The following is a 21,623-nucleotide window of genomic DNA, read 5'->3' as shown; positions in this document are numbered from 1 at the left end:
TATAACCATGCACAGAGTTTTCCATGAATGCCAATCCCAGTAAAATCCGAGCACGATCCGTGCGACCGCAGCATGTTGAGCATTAGTTTGAGCCGATCTGGTTTTAATTGTGAAGTGAATGAAAACTCGTCCGTCATGTCAGGCTGGCTCACTCCGCACTCTGATTTACAGCTTTTGTGAATTTATGTGCTGAAAGTTGGCAAGCGTTTGGACTCATTGCCAAGGAGGCCGGGTGAATGTGGTGTGGATGTAATCTGACTTTGAACAAGCTCTTGTTCTTTGATTTAATTAGGCTGGTGAGAGAAGATAAGATAAAGAGTTGGCGTTGCCATTGCATGACATTCATACGGTGACCGTGTTTTCAATCAGGTTCAGTCGAGTCATGTATAATGTTTGACCGGTTACAGTTTTAACTCTCATTTGTAGCTTGAGTGTTAATTTTGAACTGTGACACGTCACTCTGTTTTATTTCTCCAGGGTCTTTAGAGACTGAACAGGCTTGTCCTCATTAAGCCGACCGACACACAAGCTATATATCTAATTTAAAAAAAAAATTAAAATTTAAAAAAGTATATATATATAATTTTTTTTTTTAATTTTTAATTTATAAATAAGTAAATATGCTTTATTATATTTCTTTGTTTTATATTGCTTTTTGTCATTTTATTTTATATTGCATTATATTTTTATTTATTTTGCTTTGGATTGTTTTGGCAGCATTCATATATTATATTATATTATATTATTTTTTTTATTGCCTTTTCTTTTATATTGCATTTTTATTTAATAATTTTCTGCTTTGCTTTTATTTTTTTATTTTGTTTTGCCAATAACCAAGATAATCAAATGAGCAAATTGTGATGGTAACACTAACAAAAAAATAGATTTTATTGATGTTTAGCTGTCCAATATGTCTCGGACTATCGATACCTTTTAGTAAATGTACTATTAATAAAGTATCCACTAAACGTTGACTTGCAGAGATAAAGCTATAGTGGGATTCTTCTGGTCATGTGATCTCCATCCACTCCATGCAGAATAAGTCCGCTGTTATTAGGCGACTCACAGTGGACTTTCAAAAGCACTTCTTTTCTTCGCATTGCACCTCACACGGCTTCTTGTACACTCAATTTCTCTCAGTTACAGCCGTGGAAATGAAAGCGGTTGATTGGTCACAGCAGTTTGTTCCTCCAGAACTTTCTGTCTGTCTTTCTTTGGCCTTGGAATGTTCTGTTTTGTTTGCGTTGCCATGGAGATCGACCTGAGATTTCCAGACTTCCTCGCATGGATCTCCGGGATCACAGGAACATTAATGACAGACTGGCTTGTGTTTGAGTGGCTTGATGCTGATGTTCCTCTGTTTGATGGATTCATTAGGCACATCTGGGACACATCTGGATAACGCACCTCATGTTAGGTGTCGATTATTAGCTATTAGATGCGGAAGCTTTTCCATGTATTTCTCTCAAAGGTTTAAGTCAATCATCACTATTGCTAGTGCTCATACTTAGGGGTTTGTTTTAAACTTCAAATATATTTCAGGACATAAGGTTTGTTTTTACATTTATGCATTTACGGAAGCAGGGTTATTATAAATGGGCCAAACTAAAACCACAAAACATGTTCTTTGTTACTTTAATTAAAACAAATGTTAACAAAAAAAAAAAAAAACATTTAAAAAAAAAAAGTTGTGTTGAAATAACTGAAATGAAAAATGAACATATTTAATAAAGCCAAACAAATAACAAAAATAACAACAAATTTACTAAAATGGAAATAGAAAAAAGCTAGTAGTTGCTAGGGTATTATGGGTAGTTGCTAGGGTGGTGCTATGGGGTTGCTAGTACACATTATTGCAGGGAGGGATGGATGGATGGTAGAGGGATGGTGGGATTGGATGGATGGATGGTAGAGGGAGGGATTGATGGATGGTAGAGGGAGGGATGGATTGCTGATGGAGGGATGGAGGGATGGAGGGATGGAGGGAGGGATGGGTAGATAGAGGGATTGCTGATGGATAGAGGGATGGATGGATGGATGGAGGGATTGCTGGAGGGAGGGATTGCTGATGGATAGAGGGAGGGATGGAGGGATTGCTGGATGGAGGGATTGCTGGATGGAGGGATGGGTAGAGGGAGGGATGGAGGGATTGCTGATGGATAGAGGGAGGGATGGATGGATGGAGGGATTGCTGGAGGGATTGCTGGAGGGAGGGATGGGTAGAGGGAGGGATTGCTGATGGATAGAGGGAGGGATGGAGGGATTGCTGGAGGGAGGGATTGCTGATGGATAGAGGGAGGGATTGCTGATGGATAGAGGGAGGGATTGCTGGATGGAGGGATGGGTAGAGGGAGGGATTGCTGGATGGAGGGATGGGTAGAGGGAGGGATTGCTGGATGGATGGTAGAGGGAGGGATGGAGGGATTGCTGATGGATAGAGGGAGGGATGGATGGAGGGATTGCTGGAGGGAGGGATGGGTAGAGGGAGGGATTGCTGATGGATAGAGGGAGGGATGGAGGGATTGCTGGAGGGAGGGAGGGATGGGTAGAGGGAGGGATTGCTGATGGATAGAGGGAGGGATTGCTGATGGATAGAGGGAGGGATTGCTGGATGGAGGGATGGGTAGAGGGAGGGATTGCTGGATGGATGGTAGAGGGAGGGATGGAGGGATTGCTGATGGATAGAGGGAGGGAGGGATGGATGGATGGAGGGATTGCTGGAGGGAGGGATTGCTGGAGGGATGGATCAAGCTGAGCCATATCGCATTAATATCGCGGACGTATCGCCTGCGATATTAATGCGATATGGCTCAGCTTGTCAGTTAACTACGGCTCTGTGTTGTGAATGCCGCTCCATCTGAAGGCAGGTGATGGCGATTTACTACTAATCAAGGAACCGGCTTTACTGACGAGATGTGCCTAACAATGTCATGCGATATATCGCCCAGCCCTAGTAGAGGAAGTGATTGCTGATGGATGGATGGGTAGAGGGAGGGATGGATGGGTAGAGGGATGGAGGGGTGGATGGGTAGAGGGATGGAGGGGTGGATGGGTAGAGGGATGGAGGGGTGGATGGGTAGAGGGATGGAGGGGTGGATGGGTAGAGGGATGGAGGGGTGGATGGGTAGAGGGATGGAGGGGTGGATGGGTAGAGGGATGGAGGGGTGGAGGGGTGGATGGGTAGAGGGATGGAGGGGGGGATGGAGGGGTGGAGGGATGGATGGGTGGAGGGGTGGAGGGATGGAGGGATGGAGGGGTGGATGGGTGGAGGGATGGAGGGGTGGAGGGATGGAGGGGTGGAGGGATGGAGGGGTGGAGGGATGGATGGGTGGAGGGATGGAGGGATGGAGGGATGGAGGGATGGAGGGATGGGTGGAGGGATGGGTGGAGGGATGGAGGGATGGATGGAGGGATGGATGGATGGAGGGATTGCTGGAGGGATGGATGGGCAGAGGGAGGGATGGAGGGATTGCTGATGGATAGGGATGGAGGGATTGCTGGAGGGATGGATGGGCAGAGGGAGGGATGGAGGGATTGCTGATGGATAGAGGGAGGGATGGATGGATAGAGGGATGGATGGATGGAGGGATTGCTGGATGGAGGGATTGCTGGATGGAGGGATTGCTGGATGGAGGGATTGCTGGAGGGATGGATGGGTAGAGGGAGGGATGGAGGGATTGCTGGATGGAGGGATTGCTGGATGGATGGATGGATGGATGTTGCTGAATCAACTAGGGTTGGGCGATGTCTATCGGAATCGTGATGAATGATGACATCGTCTATCGGCCCAACCCTAGAATCAACCCACATTAATTTATACCAACAATATACATTTAAATGGTCAAGTAAAAACTTCTCTGTAAGGGAATTGCAGGTTTCCACTTTTTACAGTGAATCACTGATACTAAAATAACACCGTCAAGAAGGAATCAAGCTCTGGTTCTCAAGACGAATATTCCTCCACTTTTATTGTATGAAAGAGTCTGTGTGTGACGTCATGGAGGTATTCTAGGAGCACAACGTCTCCTCATCAAGTTCCAGCAAAACACCTGGTTTGTCCCGAAACGCTCCCGGAATGTTTGACGCGGATCACACCGCAAGAGAAATCTCCCAGATCCATATAAGGCATTTAAAGAGAATTTAAACCACTTTAACAAGCGGCCGCACACAACTGGCTCTCTGTGACTCGACGTCTTAAAAATGCGCTTTTCAGAAACTCGTTCATTCACTCGTTCAGCCGCTGCAAATGAAGCCCATCAGCATTTCAGTGTGTGTGTGTGAGGCCCTCCGGGGAAAACACACACTCTTGTGCTTCGAGTCAGTCAGAAAAATCTTGTAACATATCGGCATGTTTTCAAGTCTGGATGGAGGAAAAGCAGCCATTCCACTGAAGTTAACACACAATTATTATATTTCCACCGTTATAGGAGGAATCGTGACCGGAGTCTGCTTTCATTAGTGCTGCTCAGCCCAGGATCTCAGATCTGCACAAAATCTTTCACATTTTGACTTTTTATTGAGCCAAAATTGAGTACCAGAAATAACTGGGTTTGTGGTTTGAGGCGATGCAAACTAGTCCAACACATTTAATACGTTTCTAAGTCATTTAACACAGTTGGCTGAAGGTTTGCGGGGATCGTATCGTTACCGAACGCACATGTACACTACCAGAAGTTTTGGATTGCTAAGATTATTAATGTTTTTAAGTCTCTTCTGCTCACCAAGAGTGCATTTATTTGATTAAAAATAAATAAATAAAAAACAGTAATATTGTGAAATATTATGACAATTTAAAATAATGGTTTTCTATTTTAATATACTTTAAAGTGTAATTTATTCCTGTGATCAAAGCTGAATTTTCAGCATCATTACTCCAGTCTTCAGTGTCACATGATCCTTCACAAATCACTCTAATATGATGATTTGATGATCAAGAAATGTTTGATTATCAATGTTGAAAACGGATTCACATTTGTGTGGAAACTGTGATGCATTTTATTTTTCAGGATTATTTAATGAATCGAAAGTTCAAAAGTACAGCATTTATTTGAAATATAATCTTTTGAAACATTATAAATGTCTTTACTGTCACTTTTTGATGAATTTATTTCATCCTTGATGAATAAAAGTATTGATATATTTTATTTTTCACCCAAAAAAAAAAAAAAATTCTTACTGACCCCAAACTTTTGAACGATAGAGTTTGATGTTACTTCAAACTTTCTATTCATCAAAGAATCCTAAAATAAAAACATAAATGACTGTTTTCAACATTGATAATAATCATAAATGTTTCTTGAGCATCAAATCATCATATTAGAGTGATTTGTGAAGGATCATGTGACACTGAAGACTGGAGTAATGATGCTGAAAATTCAGCTTTGATCACAGGAATAAATTACATTTTAAAATATATTAAAATAGAATTAAATTAAATTGTCATAATATTTCACAATATTATAGTTTTTTTGTTGTTGTTTTTTAATCAAATAAATGTAGCCTTGGTGAGCAGAAGAGACTTTTAAAACATTAAAAATCTTTTGACTGGAAGTGTAGATCCACTTTGAACCTGTTTTGATGCACAAACAGTAAATTATGAATTTTTAATGTAGATCGCTATTGTTAATCATACAGTGATTATGGTGATATGATTATGATACAGTGCACACAAGAGAAGTGGAAAATTTTGAAAACACGCTTGCATTTGCAGATGAGGTTTTGACGTGCGGTTCACAGAGCGGATAATGATGATCCATGGGTTTATCATCAAACAATTTCACCTTAACTTGATTTGTGTGATTGTGGCTAATGTGACTGATTTGAGAAGCGCGCATGGGAGCGTTTGGCTGGCGTCCATGCCGAAATGAAACGAATGTTGTGTCGTCTTTTGTCTGGATCTGCATAACTCACGTCACGAGAACATGTGGTGCTTTTTCTTCATCAGTTTCTCTGTAATTATTCACATCATCATACTTATATTTTACACATGGCCGGTGTTTTAGCCACTGTTCTCTCGTGAGTGAGTGAGTGAGTGAGTGAGTGAGTGAGTGAGTGAGTGAGTGAGTGAGTGAGTGAGTGAGTGAGTGAGTGAGTGAGTGAGTGAGTGAGTGAGTGAGTGAGTGAGTGAGTGAGTGAGTGAGTGAGTGAGTGAGTGAGTGAGTGAGTGAGTGAGTGAGTGAGTGAGTGAGTGAGTGAGTGAGTGAGTGAGTGAGTGAGTGAGTGAGTGAGTGAGTGAGTGAGTGAGTGAGTGAGTGAGTGAGTGAGTGAGTGAGTGAGTGAGTGAGTGAGTGAGTGAGTGAGTGAGTGAGTGAGTGAGTGAGTGAGTGAGTGAGTGAGTGAGTGAGTGAGTGAGTGAGTGAGTGAGTGAGTGAGTGAGTGAGTGAGTGAGTGAGTGAGTGAGTGAGTGAGTGAGTGAGTGAGTGAGTGAGTGAGTGAGTGAGTGAGTGAGTGAGTGTTATGCACAGTCATGCCAATAAAGCAATACTGAATTGAGTGTGAGTGTCTCTCTCTCTCTCTCTCTCTCTCTCTCTCTCTCTCTCTCTCTCTCTCTCTCTCTCTCTCTCTCTCTCTCTCTCTCTCTCTCTCTCTCTCTCTCTCTCTCTCTCTCTCTCTCTCTCTCAGCACAAGTGTGTGTGATGTGGCCTGTGATACCCTCAGACGCTATAAAAGGAGAGCAGAACTTTGGTGTTGTATCTGAGCAACCGTTCATTAGCGTTCACTAGCCGGCGTTAACCAGCGCTGCATTCAGCGACTGCCAAGTGGAAGAGGCGAGCGTCTCATACATGTGGCTTTCTAGAGGCGCTTATCTGCCAAACACATGTCATGGGAAGCATTCGCTTTCATTATAAGGTCAGCGGGGACCTTTCTTTCTGGTTTCTGGTGTTATTAGTCTTATTGGGAATTTGAATCTGTGAATATTATTCTTAATCTTTAATCAAAATATGCTGCTTACTTTTCAGTTTTCATAAATCCCCCAAATTTTTTTATCATTAAATCATTAAAAGTGCATGTGTGTATGTATGCATATGTGTGTGTATGTATGCATGTATATATGTGTGTGTGTGTGTGTGTGTGTGTGTCTATGTATGTTTGATTGATTATTTCCTCATAGAATGTAACATGGACATGTGAAAGTTCTCCTGTCAGATCATAACTCAGCCCCAACTTATTAATCTTTCATTTTGAAAATGCTGCTAGGAATATGATGTATAAAAACCTTTAAAGGGAACCATAAAGGCAAACTGTGAGATGTTGTGTTTGATTTGGGGTGTAGTTCTTCTCTGCGGTGGGATTTGATCCTTGTTGCCTTAAGCTTTATGAGACTGAGGTTTAGTTTATGACGTTAATAAAAGAAATGACATCTGGGACTCGTGCAAATGTTAAGCGGCTTTCTTACACACGTGTCTGTATCAGCTCAGCGTGTGAAGACCCCTCAGTTCTCATCATGTTCCTGTGTTGTCGGGTCTCCTTGGGACATTAAATTGGATTCAGGCTTTGAGGCCCGGCTGTTGTCGTTGACCTGGTGACTCAAAGAGTGTGTGTTAGTGTGTGTGACCCCGTCAAACTCACAGAGGTGCTTTCGTAGATGTGTGGGACTGAGTTTAAACTCGTGACCTCTAGTTTTGTGGTTCCTGCTGCTGGAATAAAGCAATGTGGCGTATGTAATTTCCTAGGGCCTTATGTATGAAATCCTTTTTGGATTATTCCCCCCCCAAATTTGTTTTTTTTTAATTTATTTTTTACTAAAATTTAGGAATCAAAAACCATGTTTAATTAATAATTTTTTTTTATTTATTTTTTTTAGTTTTGTTAATATTTGGAATTAGCCTACTAGCTTTTATTTTTATTTTTCATGTTGCATCATTTTGGTTTATTTTTTAGTAATTTCGTTATGTGCTTTTTGTCATTTTATAAGATCTATTGAGGTTTAATTTATTATTATTTCAGTTTCAGTTTTTATTTATTTCCAGTTAATCATTTAAGGCAACATGTCTAATCTTTGTTTTAGTTAACGATATTAACCCTGACTCAACAAAAAATTATTAAAGGTTTAACAAAAACTATATTTTTAGGACCCTATGAAATACGTTAAATTTTTTCTCAAATTCCTTGTTTTCCATTTTTATTTTTCTCGATTCAATTTTAATGGCTTAATTATATTTTCAATTTAATTATCAAAATGCAGGTCTAAATAATTGAATTCATAAAACTTTAACAACTTAATAAAATGTATTACTTTTTTTTTTTTTTGAAAAGGTATGAAATGTTTAATTTTTTTCCAGAAATTCTGTGTTCTGTCTATTTTCTGGATTCATGATTAATACAAAATTATTTCTTTGAGTTTCTGTGTGTATATGATATGCCTTAATTGTAATTTATTCATCCAAAGTTTGGCAAATTCTGTGACATTTAAACAGTAAATTCAATTTTTATGACTGAATTTCTCGATTCAGTCCACATTTTTTCCTCCACTGTAGAAAGTATAGGGTGAAGATGAGAGACTTTTACTTTGTCACAATAAGTCTTTGTCTTTTAAAGATAACAATAAATCACAATTCACTTTCTTGAAGGAAATACACCTGTCCTCATGTTGCTCTAAACCCGTTCAACTCATAAAACTTGATTCTTCGGGGTGAAGTGTTTCTGTCATCAGTTCTGCATTATAATTGTTGTTTTGAACCTTCGGCCAAGAGCAGAGCAAGTCTTAATCTGACTCGGGAGGGGTAGTTGCTTTAGTTGAGTTAGTTGCCTAGCAGATGTGCAGTGATGAATGACTGATATTCGTCATGCATGGTTGCATAATGCCTCTAATGCACACCTGTAACGAGTCCTTCTTGTTCAGACACATCGAGCAGCAGAGGCTCCATGCCAGTGCACTTAATATCAGTCCTATAGAGTATGCACTGCAAGTTAATTGAAAACATGAAACTTGTACTATTTTTATTTATTAAACGTTTATTAAAGTCCCCCTGTGGTGTAAATCCAGCTTTTAATGTTGTTTATATGTCTATGTGTTGTTTTAATGAGTTATAATGCTGAGTATTTTGCTGCAGTGAACCAAAGACAGACTCAAAAACACACTTTGAAATCGCTGGTGTTTCTGACGTCACAAACTACCTTGTAACCAATCAGATCGTCAACCAGTGGATCTCTGAGCTGAGTGAGTGAGTGGAGGCGGGGCTCATTTGCATATTCATAGATCAAAATGTATATTACGAAATTTATATTGGTACTTTGTGGAATTGGATGAAATATAACATGCATTTCTCTAGATTTGTTAATCTTGGATAAAAAAAAAAGTCTGTATAGTTGCAGTGCATTCTGGGTTTTCTTGTAAAGAATACATGCAAGGCCTTTAGTTTGAAGGGAATCTCCACAGAAGCCTGTGTGTAAATCATTGGAGTAAAGCCTTTCCTTCCCCTGCTGTTAGTTATCTAGTAAGATATCGGGTTGTTTATTAGCCCGGACAAGATCTCAGTGCTAACAAGAGCGAGGACCGTTTCTAAGACAGAGTCTAATAGCCTGTCAGGTCTAATCTGATAAGGTCAACAGCACTGCAGTGTCTCAGAGCTTCAGATTCCCCTAATACATTACAGCTGGCCTCTTTGTGTTCGCCCACGTCTAGTGTTTCATCAGCCTCCACTCGCGTGAACATCTCACACACTCCGGCATCAAAGGTGAGCGCACGTGTACAGATCCGTCTTTCAAATCGGGGCCAAGAGGGTCAAAGGTCAGAGGAACATCAGTCTTTTGTTGATCTTCAGCTTCTGTTAATGGTTTGATTATTAAAAGCCAGATCTTTTTGCTGTATAATCATCTGTCCTGCACTGCTTGTAAGTCTGGAGAAATATTACATACGACATTCAAGATTTTCTAAATATAATTTCTATTGTAGGATGTGATGCATCTTCAAACCATTGTTATTGTTAACTAAAACTATTAAAAACAGTTTCCCTTGATTTAAAATTAAGCTGAAATAAAATATACAGTAAATATTAGATGAGAAACGTGATAAATGATGCTTCGGCAACTTGAAGTAAATAAGTTGAAGTACTAAAATGACTAAAAATGGAAAAAAAAAAAAAAAAATGAAAAAAAGAAAAGTAAATGGAAATATTTTAGATATATTAAACCACAAATAAAAGTCACAAAGCACATAACAAAATTACTGATACTTAAAAAAAATTAAAAAAAAATGATATATATATAAAACTGTAATAGTAATATAAATAACACTAAAATAACACTGTCCAACATCAGTCTAATCAGGATAAAGTAACTCAAGACTTTCAAATCAAGCAAAAAATATATAATTTTGCTCAAATTTGTGAATCAAATTTGTTGAAAGATTGATTATATATTTCCAATTTTGGCTACCGCCTCTTTTTAATTACAATCACAATAAAAGGTAACTAAGATGTTCAAACTTCTTCAACTCATTTGATTTGTGTGAGAAACAGACTGGATTGACATTTGCATTCACTCAGATTTGTAAAAAGAATCTTTTTAATGAATCAGATTGAGCTCTCAGTGGGTAATGGCTCACTGGACTATCAGTGAAACTCTATTGCAGTCGATCTCTTGTGCACGTCACGTGAGAAGTATCATGATTTGTGTTGTTGCTTATGAATGTGGTTCCAAATCAATTACCATTTCAGCTCCGCAAGAATATAGCGATGACACCTAGGGTTGTGTAGAAGTTAGTTTCTGAACTGTGTGTGTTTGTGTTTGATGCAGCTGACAGATGGAGGAAAGGCAGCTAAAGCCAAGATCAGCGTTGGGGACGTCGTTCTGTCTATCGATGGCATCGCCACAGAGGGAATGACCCACCTGGAAGCCCAGAACAAAATCAAAGCTTGTGTGGGGAACCTAAACCTCTCACTGCTGAAGTAAGACACACTCACACACACATTCTTGTACATCTATCTTTATGAGGACATTCATTGACACAATGCAATCTCTAGCCGCTTACCCTAACCTTACCCATCACAACTAAGTGCCTAACCCGACCCCTGACCCTAAACCGACCCTTAACCTCATTATAACCTTATCCCTAAAACCAAGTCTTGACCCTCAAACAGGCCTTTAAAGGCTCTCAGAAAGAGAGGACTGGCCAACATGTCCTCACTTTACTCTCTTTGTCCTCACTCCAATGGTCTAAAACTCAAACTGGTCCTCACAAAGATAGTTGTACAAGTACACACACACACACACACACACACACACACACACAAAATATTTCTTCAATGACTTTTCACCTGTCAAAGTCTCATGGCACCCAGAAGTTTGGCTTGAACATGCAGATATAAATGGATATTGCATTACATGACGAATAAGTCTTAATACCTGGCAGATTGGAATAACAGTCACCAAACTGTGATGGACACTGGAATATTCTTGTGCATGTTAGTGTTTGTGGGAGTCCTTGATCATCTACACTACCTGTCAGTGGTTTGGAACAAATACGATTTTTTGTGTTTTGTTTTTGAAAGAAGTCTCTTCTTCTCACCGAAGCTGTATTTATTTAGTAAAAATAGTGAAATATTATTATAATGTCAATATATATATATATATATATATATAGTAAAGTGTAATTTATTCCTGAATGTTCAGCATCATTACTCCAGTCTTCAGTGTCACATGATCCTTCAGAAATCACTCTAATATGATGATCTGATGATCAAGAAACAGTTATGATTATTATCAATATTGAAAACAGTTGTGCTGCTCCAGATCTGTGTGGAAACATTGCAATCTAAAAAAGTTTTGGCTAAGAAAGTTTTGAAGAAAAAAAAAAATGTCATAAAGGACACGTTATACAGTAAAGACATTAATAATATCACAAAATGTTTCTATTTAAAATAAATGCTGTTCTTTTAAACTTTCTATTCATCAAATAATCCTGAAATAAAGTAAAATGGATCATGGTTTCCTCAAAAATATCAACTGTTTTCAACACTGATAATAATCATAAATGTTTCTTGAGCATCAAATCATCATATTAGAGTGATTTCTGAAGGATCATGTGACACTGAAGACGAGTAATGATGCTGAAAATTCAGGAATAAATTACACTTTACTAGATATTCACATAGAAAACAGCTGATTTACATGTTAATAATATTTCACTATTTTTAAAATTTTTATATTTTTTTTACAACCTTTGTGAGCAGAAGAGACTTTCAAAAACAAAAAACGTATTAATAATTATTATTTACTCCATTCTGTTGACCACTAGTGTATCCTCAAAACTGCCTCTTCTCAAAGTTCACGCAGAACCTTCATTGAAAGCGAACTCATGGTTGTCCAGATACGATCATGAATTGTGTAAATATGACAGCGGTGCCTCAGAGGGGAAGATTTGTTTGGTTTATGCAGTTCTTGGCCGGGTTTGTGTCTTCCCATCACGGGACACGCAGGATCTAATGCAGTCAAGATGTTCGGGTCGACCGGCTCTGGTGTTTCAGCCTGTTTAATGGCCTCTCTCTGCACATCATGTTGAGGGTTGAGCGAGGGTCCTGGACACTGAATCTTTTAATTGTAGTTTTGTTCATTAATTATCAGTTATCAGTGTTAGACATTCAGTCTAGGGTTGCTGAATTACAATTAAAGGACTAGTGCATCGTTAACTCATTTACTCATTCCAGACCTTTTCTTCTTCTTCAGATTAATATTTATGCATTTTGGCTGATTATTTTATCCACAGTGACTTGCATTGCATTCAAGGAATGCATTTTTATCAAACCCATGAGGGTAGCATGCAAATGTCTAGATTGCAAGATCTAAATGCTTTCATTTTATACACAATAAAAGCGAATACGGATAAATACTGTCAAGCTCCGGAAAAGACCATAAATAAATAAGATTGTGTGGAGAACAGACAGTTTATGCATTCATATGTCCTGGAATATAGTCATAAATACCTCTTTTATGATGCTTTTTTGTCATTTTTGCAGCTGGACTTTATCCATTTCAATTATTTCCATTGCAAGATTTATTTTGTGAGAGGCTGAAGTAAATGATGACACTGTTTATTTCTCCATGATTTATTCCAGTAAATGTGTGTTGACCATAGACAGATTAATTAAAAATGGAGGGGATGTGCTGTAGATTAAAATTTTTAAGATTTAGTTTGAAACGAAGCACCTCTTTCAGTGCAGCCTCATATTCTGGAGTTATGGGCCCTTTGAAAGGAAATTTAGGGAAGAGAGATTGTGCAAGAGCTCTGGAATCTCCCATTAAAGTCTTTTAGTGGCGTTTTCATAGCTGTTGAACATTTGTCAGTGAGTCTGCAAAGGCCATCAAACAGCACTTAAGCTTTACTATTAAGATAACATCACATTAAGAGCGCAGCGTTTACTCTGAGATCCCAGAGAGCCACCCAGATCAGTGCGGGACAGGTCTCACCTCAGCCGTAACTCGCTGCTTAATAACCAGCATGTCTGTACGTGTTTCTGAAACGTTTGAGTGTAAATATTGAGAGTCTGAGAAGAGTTATACTCTAAACCTCATCATCCAGTCGTCCATTGCTGTCATACCTCTTCTACATGACACAGATTACAAAAGTTAAAGGAACACGCCGACTTTTTGGGACTTTATCTTATTCCCCGTATCCCCCAGAGTTAGATAAGTCCACACACACCCTTCTCATCTCCGTGCGTGCCGTAACTCTGTCTGACGCACCCACCGCTAGCCTAGCTTAGCACAAAGACTGGAGATCTCTCCGCAGAAGTAGCAGTGCTTCGCCTTCTGAGAATATAGTTCCCAGTATGTATACGGTTAGAAGATGGCTGTGTCTCATGTGACCTTGTTATTCGTACACGCTGTGACTATACAAATCACAACATGTAAATAGGAAAATGTTGGCGTTATTTTGGCACTTATTGGGAGCAGTATGCTAGCTGGAGCCATTTACCTCCAGTCTTTGTGCTAAGCTAGGCTAGCGGTGGGTGCGTCAGACAGAGTTACGGCACACGCATTAAAATAAACAACAAAACGAAAGTAAAGTGGCAGCCTCTCATGAACGACTGCTGCACAAACATAAACAACATTTCTGGATGAACTGATAATTTAATGTGGCTTATCAATCACTGCGTAACAAATGTGATCTGACACAAAAATTGCTTTGCAATTCCTCATAATCCTTGATCAGTCTGATCCAATATGACATCAATGTCTTTCAGTCTGAAAATGACCAGCGATTGAAATCAGCGCTCTTGTTGTAAGTGACACGTTCTCTGCTTGGTCTCTTCAGATCTTCAGACAGCCCAAGCTGTGTTGATCTGTACTGGATGAATCAAAAAGACTGGTGCAGATTTCCATTCGTCCCCCTCCAGCGCTCGCCCTCCACATCCAAACCAAAATTTGTACCGTTTTGTTTTGCGTCAACGTCTTCAATTCGTTTCAGACCACATGTTGCTCCCCTTCCTTGTTTTCTTAAGGATGTTTCCAGACCGTATTCATAAAGTGCTGTTGAAAATATGTGTACAGAGCGGCGCCTGAGGTTTGGGACAGGTTTGCAGGAGCAGCGGCTCATGTGTTTCCCTCTTTCTGTCCTGAAAACCGCCGTCACCTGCCGGCGCAGCAGCTTCTGGGAGGTTCAGGGTTGTGACGGCTGTTTTTGCCCACAGTAAAATGCTGTTGTTAAGGGGTATGTGCAGAAGAAAGTAGGTTTTGTTTGTTCCTGATCATCAAATATCCTTTTCCGTCGACACAGCACCCAATCTGGAACCTTTCCATGCATTTCCACTGACGAAAAGGCGATTGTGGTTCGGCTCTCAAATCAGTGAAAACTTGATCAAACATGAAAACCCTTTTCATCACCAATGAAGCAAGATCACCTGTAATGTTTTTATTTTATATTGTCATTTTATATACAGACCAAGAATTAAACCGATTAGAATACATGGAACAACCCGTTCGTTATTTTTAATTTAATTTAATTTAATTTAATTTAATTTAATTTAATTTAATTTAATTTAATTTAATTTAATTTAATTTAATTTAATTTAATTTAATTTAATTTAATTTTTAATTTAATTTTTAATTTAATTTAATTTAATTTAATTTAATTTAATTTTTAATTTTTATTTATTTTATTTATTACTATTTGTTTTATTATTACATTTTACTATGCACTATTTTTGATATAACATATATGTAAATACTATAAATTAATAAAGACTATAGTCATTATATTGTTAATTTATATAGACCAGTAATTTAACAGATTAGAATAGATGGAAAAACCTGTTTTTTGTTGTTTTTTGTTAATTGTTTCAATTACTTTATGTATAGTTTTAAAATATTAATGATATATATATTACTTTTTTATATATTATTTATATATAAATATAAATAAATGTGTGTGTATATATACATTTAATTTAGTATTTTTTTAATACTTTAATATATATATAAAAACCTATATAGTGTATTGCTCTTAAAGTGCATGAAAATGGTCTAGTTTGTTTAAAGTTGAGAGATTTTTGCTTGTGCGTTTCCATCGAGAGACGAACACCAGAAGAAGGGCCGTCTGTGTGAGAAACAGTGATTGAAACCCTGTGTTGAAAGTCTAGCATGTGGGTGTTAAGAGGAACTGTTAAAACAGAACAAAGTTGGTGTTTTAGACCTTTACGACACAGGAAAACCAGTGACCGTGTGTCTCTGAGGTCTGAACTCTCTCGCGCTCCGGTCTGATTCCCAACACAGACGCTTGTTCTCGCTGAAATGAACTGGAAGTCCTGCTTTCCATTATGCCACCGCTTAGACTGATGTCATGCTGGTGGAGTGACCGATGAATGTTATTAACCCTTGGAGTGGTTAGAAAATTAACATAAAACAAATTGCATTTTTATTTCATGTATTAAATTGTTTATTAAGTCAAGTCACTTTTATTTATATAGCGCTTTTTACAGTGATAACAGGAAAATAATGCAACAAAGTTTGTTGACAGACAGACAGACAGACAGACAGACAGACAGACATCCTTTGTATAACCAAAACTCCATCAGGTTTTACTTCCATGATGTGACATTTCATGTTTCTACATGACTGAATGATGAACGATGTGCAGCTAAACGTGTTAATCTTTATTTCATGATGACTTGAATCGTAAGCAGAAAAACATCAGCGTTTAAAAATGAAAGCTGCTCGACTGCTCCGCGCTCCTGAAAGTCTCTGCTTTAGCGGTGTAATCGTTCCATTAACACACACTAACGGATCGCTTTAATAAACTGATTTTATGAGGTGATTCTGTACGAAACCCTCCTGTTTTGGCAGGATCGTTCATTCTTCAGCTAAAGGCATGAAACTGATCCAGCATTATGGAGTAATGTTTGGATGCGCAGGAAAATGCATGTGCAATAACTGCTGAAGTCGTCACATTAAGTGTCCTACGCTGTGTTCTCTATTTAGGGAAGATCACGTCAGGAGACTCTTAAACTAGTGCACATGATAATGCACATGATGATTCTTCTCCAAATCTCTGAGCTGAAACACAGATAGCGTGTCTCTCTGAGGCGTTGTTTGGCTCGCTGTGGTTTTCTGGAAAGCTCCACGTGAAGCGATATACGAGTGTCCATGGCACACCCGTGGAGCTGACGCTCGGTGTGTTCATCACACGGATCAGCTGTTGAATGGCTGGCGAGGCGTTGTGATCCGAGGTCACGCCACAGGCCTCGTGCATGATGTCATTTCCCCTTTTCCACACACTCTTTCTGCTCAGTGTCGCAGCCACTTCTGACCAAATCAACTTAAGAGATTGATCAATAATGTTTTTCCGAGGTGTCCATTAATTTTATCATGAATTTTTTTTTTTTTTTTTTTTTTTTTTTTTAATATTTCATTTCATTTTTTTATTTATATTTTTATTAAATTTGCTACACTATTAGCTACTAACAAAAAATATGCTCTCAAGCTGACAACAGTTTTGTTTTTATATTTTATTATTTTTTATTTTATTTTTTTATTTTTTTATTTAATTCAATTTTTATTTTTTGTATGTATATTCATTCTATTACAATGACAACATAAAATATTATTTATTTATTTCTTAAATATTAAAATATTTATTTATTGAATTGTATATATTACATTTTGTCTTTTATATTGTTTTATTTGCATCAAAAAATAAATAAAAGACTAAATGGTTACAAAACTATCATTATACTTCAACAGTTACAACATAAAAATGTTGTTACTGTTGTTGATAATATTTATATTGATAATATTTTTTGCAGAGTGTGGCACAATTATTTATTGTGGCTAATTATTTATATATTGTCTGACTGTGAGCATCAGTAAAGATGAAGAAGTTACACTCTGTATTCGGTAACATTTCAGCCTGTATGATCACGTCCCTATTTTGCATTATTTATCATTTCATCCTGTTATATATGATGTTTTTATTTGCGACTACATTTCCAGTGGATCCCGCTGGAGCTGATAATGAATCTCTTGAAATGTCATTTGGTGTATATTAGTTGTGGCGGTGTGGAAGGAACGTGAAAGGAAAAGCCATTTTCTCTGTCAGAGGATGGAAATGCAGGTATTTGACATCAGAGCTTTATAAGCTGAATAACAGCTCGCCGTTCCTCCTCAGGCACACCGTATGCCGGAGACATTATGAAACATCTGTTTGTGTGTGATATGAGGAAACCCTACTGTGCTCATGGCTTTGATTAGAGCTTTATTTTATGTGTTCATTTGTTTTATGTTTTATTATTTATTTATTTTCCATTTTTATTTATTTTATTTTTATGTTTTTATTTAACTTTTTTTCCCTTTTATTTCTTATTTTTTTGTTTTTATTTTGTTTTTATTTTATATTTTATGTGTATGTTGTTTTTTTTTTTTTTTTTTTTTTTTTTGCTTTTATTATTTTTATTTTATTTTACATTTTTACATTTTGTTGTTTTTGTTTTGCATTTTATTGCGAATTATATTTTGTTTTTTATTTTAATGTTTTTTTTTTTATTTCTATGTTGTTGTTTTGTATGTTATTCTTTTAGTTTGTTTTTATTTTGTTTTGCTTTTATATATTTGTTTTTGTTTTTTATATAATTTTATATTGTTCATATTTTATTTTTTTTATTTTTTTTATTTTTTTTATTTAAGTTTTTGTTATTTTATTTAATTTTTAAATTTTTGTTATTTTGTTATTTTTGTTTTGTTTTCATTTTAAAGTTTTTTTTATTTTTTTATTTTTTTTATTTTTTAGGGTTAGTCTGTAGTCATTTATAATTAATTCAAATAAAAACAAATTAACTATTTGTGTATATTTATTGCAAAGGGTGTTTGTAAGTGATTGGTACAGTGCAGAAAACAGCAGCGTCTCAGTTTCATGTCACGAGTCGTTCTGTTTATTTTGGCTTGTGGAGTTTTTCTTCGCCGCCTGCATTTTTCCCAGCGTGTCCCGTCAGTATCAAACCCTGGGGCAAAACGGCGTGTTTGTGAAAGCTTTTCCTGGAGTGTCCTGTTCGCTTTCATTGTGTACTTTAAAAGGCGTACTTTATTTCTTTTTTTTTTCTTTTTTTATATAATTTTTCTTTTATTTTATTATCTTCCATTGGAAAAAAGAAACTATATAAAAAAATATTAATTAAAATTAAACCAGCAGAGAGTAAGCATACAGTCAACTTGCAGATCTTGTCTTTGAAGAATGATCCTGGTTCATTCAAATACATTTTATTTTATTTTTGTTTTAGGATAGGTTTGTAAAAATTATAATTGTTTTCCATTTAATAAAATATATCTATATCTATATCTATATCTATATCTATATATATATGTGTATACGTGTGTGTGTGTGTGTGTATATATGTGTAAGCAGTGGTAGAGGAAGCAGGATCATTCTTTAAAGCTAGATCTGCTTCCTCTCCGCTGCTTCTGTTCATGTTTGTCCCATGAGTGTTGATTAGCCTTTTGCTCTTTGTGTGAGCGCCTTTAAACTTCCTTCTGCTAGTGTTTTCTTAGTGTTCCCAGCACTCCACCTTTGCTCCTTATTATAACACAAGTCGGACTGTCTGGCACAAAAGAACCGGCCTTGCAGAAACTGCTCGGCTTTCCTAATATGGAAACGATTGAGGACGTGGAACGAATCCGCAGCGCCACAGCAGTTCTGTAGGAAGCGAAGGCCTGTTTGTCGCCTGTTTTGAGGACGGAGGTTGTTTATGAGGAATGTGGAGGTCGTGTCGGATGTGATGTTGATTTAATGAGGACGAATGAAGCCGTCTAGACAGTGTGACGAGAATGCACTGATAAACCAGAACATGAAGTATGTCTGTGAGTTCTTGAAAAACAAAACATCTCCAAACGCACAAACCCTGATGCACTTTCACTGGAGGTTTGCTGACAGTCATTTTTCAGATTGTGTTTGGGTCACGATGATGGGAACACGGCTGAATTTAGACAAATTGTTTCAGGGCTCCAGGCATATGCAACCATTCTTTGAGGATGTGCGAGTTTAAATTTGACGTGATTGCATTTGTGCGAGTGCATGGTCACACACTCAGTCGGTGTCTGCCTACCTGCACTTGCATTACAGCAGTTTCACACCGCAAGCGTATTTTTGCTGTGCTGCTCGCGCTCAATTAAAGTCATTTAAACTTGTAATTAATTTAATTTGGGTAATGGAGTATTAAAAATAACTAAAGTTAACTAGCCAGATATATAAACTTTTACTTTTAGTTTATTATATAATACACAGAAAGGTAGCCTATGTGACCCTGGACTACAAAACCTGTCACATGAGTCATTCTTTTGTTTTATTGAGATGTATAATATAAAAACATAATGTATGAAAGCTGAATAAATAATCTTTCCACTGATGTATGGTGTTGTTAGGATAGGACAATATTTGGTCGAGATGCAACTATTGTAAATCTGGAATCTGAGGGCGCAAAAAAATCGAAATATTGAGAAAATCTCCTTTAAAATTGTGCATTTATGTTGGCGATTGTGCTGCATTCAGGCAATTTACTAAATATCTTCATGGAACATGATCTTTACTGAATATCTCATGATTTTTGGCATAAAAGAAAAATCGATAATTTTGACCCATAGAATGTATTGTTGGCTATTGCCACAGATATACCCGTGCGCCTCGTGACTGGTGACGTGATCCAGGGTCACAAATAAACTCTAGCACCAGTAAATCAAACCCGAGTTAGCCTTTTTTTTTTCTTTTTTTTTTACCCTTAATCGCTGTTAAAAAAGGATAACACTTAAGATGTTTGGGGTCATTTTGACCCCAAACTTTTAAAGAGCGATTGCATAAGGAAATATAAATTTTTTAAATGGAAAACTATATATCATTTTTTTATTTACTTCTCAACTATACATTTATGCTGTGTTTTTGTGGAAATTTTGAAGTTTTTTACCTATTTACTGCACAATTACATAACTAGGCCATAAATTGGCTCATGAAAAAATATTTTTTTAAAGAAAAAATCACTTAAATGATGATCTTAATTAATTCTAAATCTAAAGCTTGTTCCATGTTGCATATGTAACATTTTTCAGATTTATGCCAGTTTAGTTGATTTTATTTGCCAATTTCTATAAAAATGCTCTCTGTTGCAGTGACATACGTGTGTGTTTGTGTGTGTTTGTGTGTGTGTGTGTATGAGATAGAAAGTTCGTTCCACTTTGGGTTTATGCGTTAGGACCAGACCTTTATTTAAATGTAAATTTTTTTAGATTTATGCCAGTTTTGTTTATTTTATTTGCCAATTTCTGTAAAAATGCTCTCTGTTGCAGTCACATACATGTGTGTGTTTGTGTGTTTGTGTGTGTGTGTGTGTGTGTGTGTGTGTTTGTGTGTGTGTGTGTGTGTGTGTGTGTGTGTGTGAGTGTGTGTGTATGAGATAGAAAGTTCGTTCTACTTTTTATTTATGCTCTAGGACCAGACCTTGGTTTATTTGTAAAAAATTTCAGATTTATAATGGATTTACTTTTATTTTTTTGACAAACAAAATTTTAAAAAGTCATTTCAAAATAAATTTTCAATGTGGGGTCATTTTGAACCCAAACAGCTTAAATGGTACTTTTTTTTTTACACACCTTTAGAACAACCAAATCAAGCCCAGTTTTTGTGTGCATGTTTAGATAGATTATTTAGGAAAAGTCACAGAGTTTCATGCCCCTGAGATGAAGGTAACACTTTTAAAAAAATGAAGGAAAAGTCCATTGGGGTCATTTTGACCCCAAACAGCGATTAAGGGTTAATCTGTAGATCAGATCTGTTTGCAGTCTCATCAACATATCGAAGTATGACTGAAACAACATGATCGGAGCTGTTTTCCTGGTTGTTTGTTGTTTACCATTTACATGTGAATGTTGTACACTCCCCATGCTAAAACAATCTTCTGAGACTATCAAGTTTATAAATAACCAACTTATAAAAACAAATGTATAGGCTAGTTGTCTGCGTAAAGAAATGCTCCGTTATGTACTTTGCTGTGACGCTGTACAAGCGTTTCCAGTGTAAATAACCTAGTTATAATAATGCAACTAAACATGCTTGTTTTATTCACCGAAGAGCTTCCAAAACACCTAAAGATTCCTCTGGAAATGTCATAAGTCACTACTAAAGCATTACGGCTCTTCAGAGACCGAACTCT

General features: G+C 37.1%; 1 protein-coding gene across 1 annotated transcript in view; it reads left to right on the top strand.

The window, feature by feature from the left end:
• The window catches only part of pdlim5b (PDZ and LIM domain 5b), an 83,251-nt gene that overhangs the window by 22,374 nt on the left and 39,254 nt on the right, over positions 1 to 21,623 (top strand). The window contains exon 3 of the mRNA XM_084400072.1: positions 10,738 to 10,889. Coding sequence (XP_084256198.1) covers positions 10,738 to 10,889 — 152 coding nt within the window. The remainder of the gene's footprint in view (positions 1 to 10,737; positions 10,890 to 21,623) is intronic.

This window comes from Rutilus rutilus (genome assembly GCF_951802725.1).
Source record: "Rutilus rutilus genome assembly, chromosome: 25".
NCBI classification, from domain to species: Eukaryota; Metazoa; Chordata; class Actinopteri; order Cypriniformes; family Leuciscidae; genus Rutilus; species Rutilus rutilus.
Note: the sequence above shows the minus strand (reverse complement) of the source record. Positions and strands in the feature narration are given on the sequence as shown.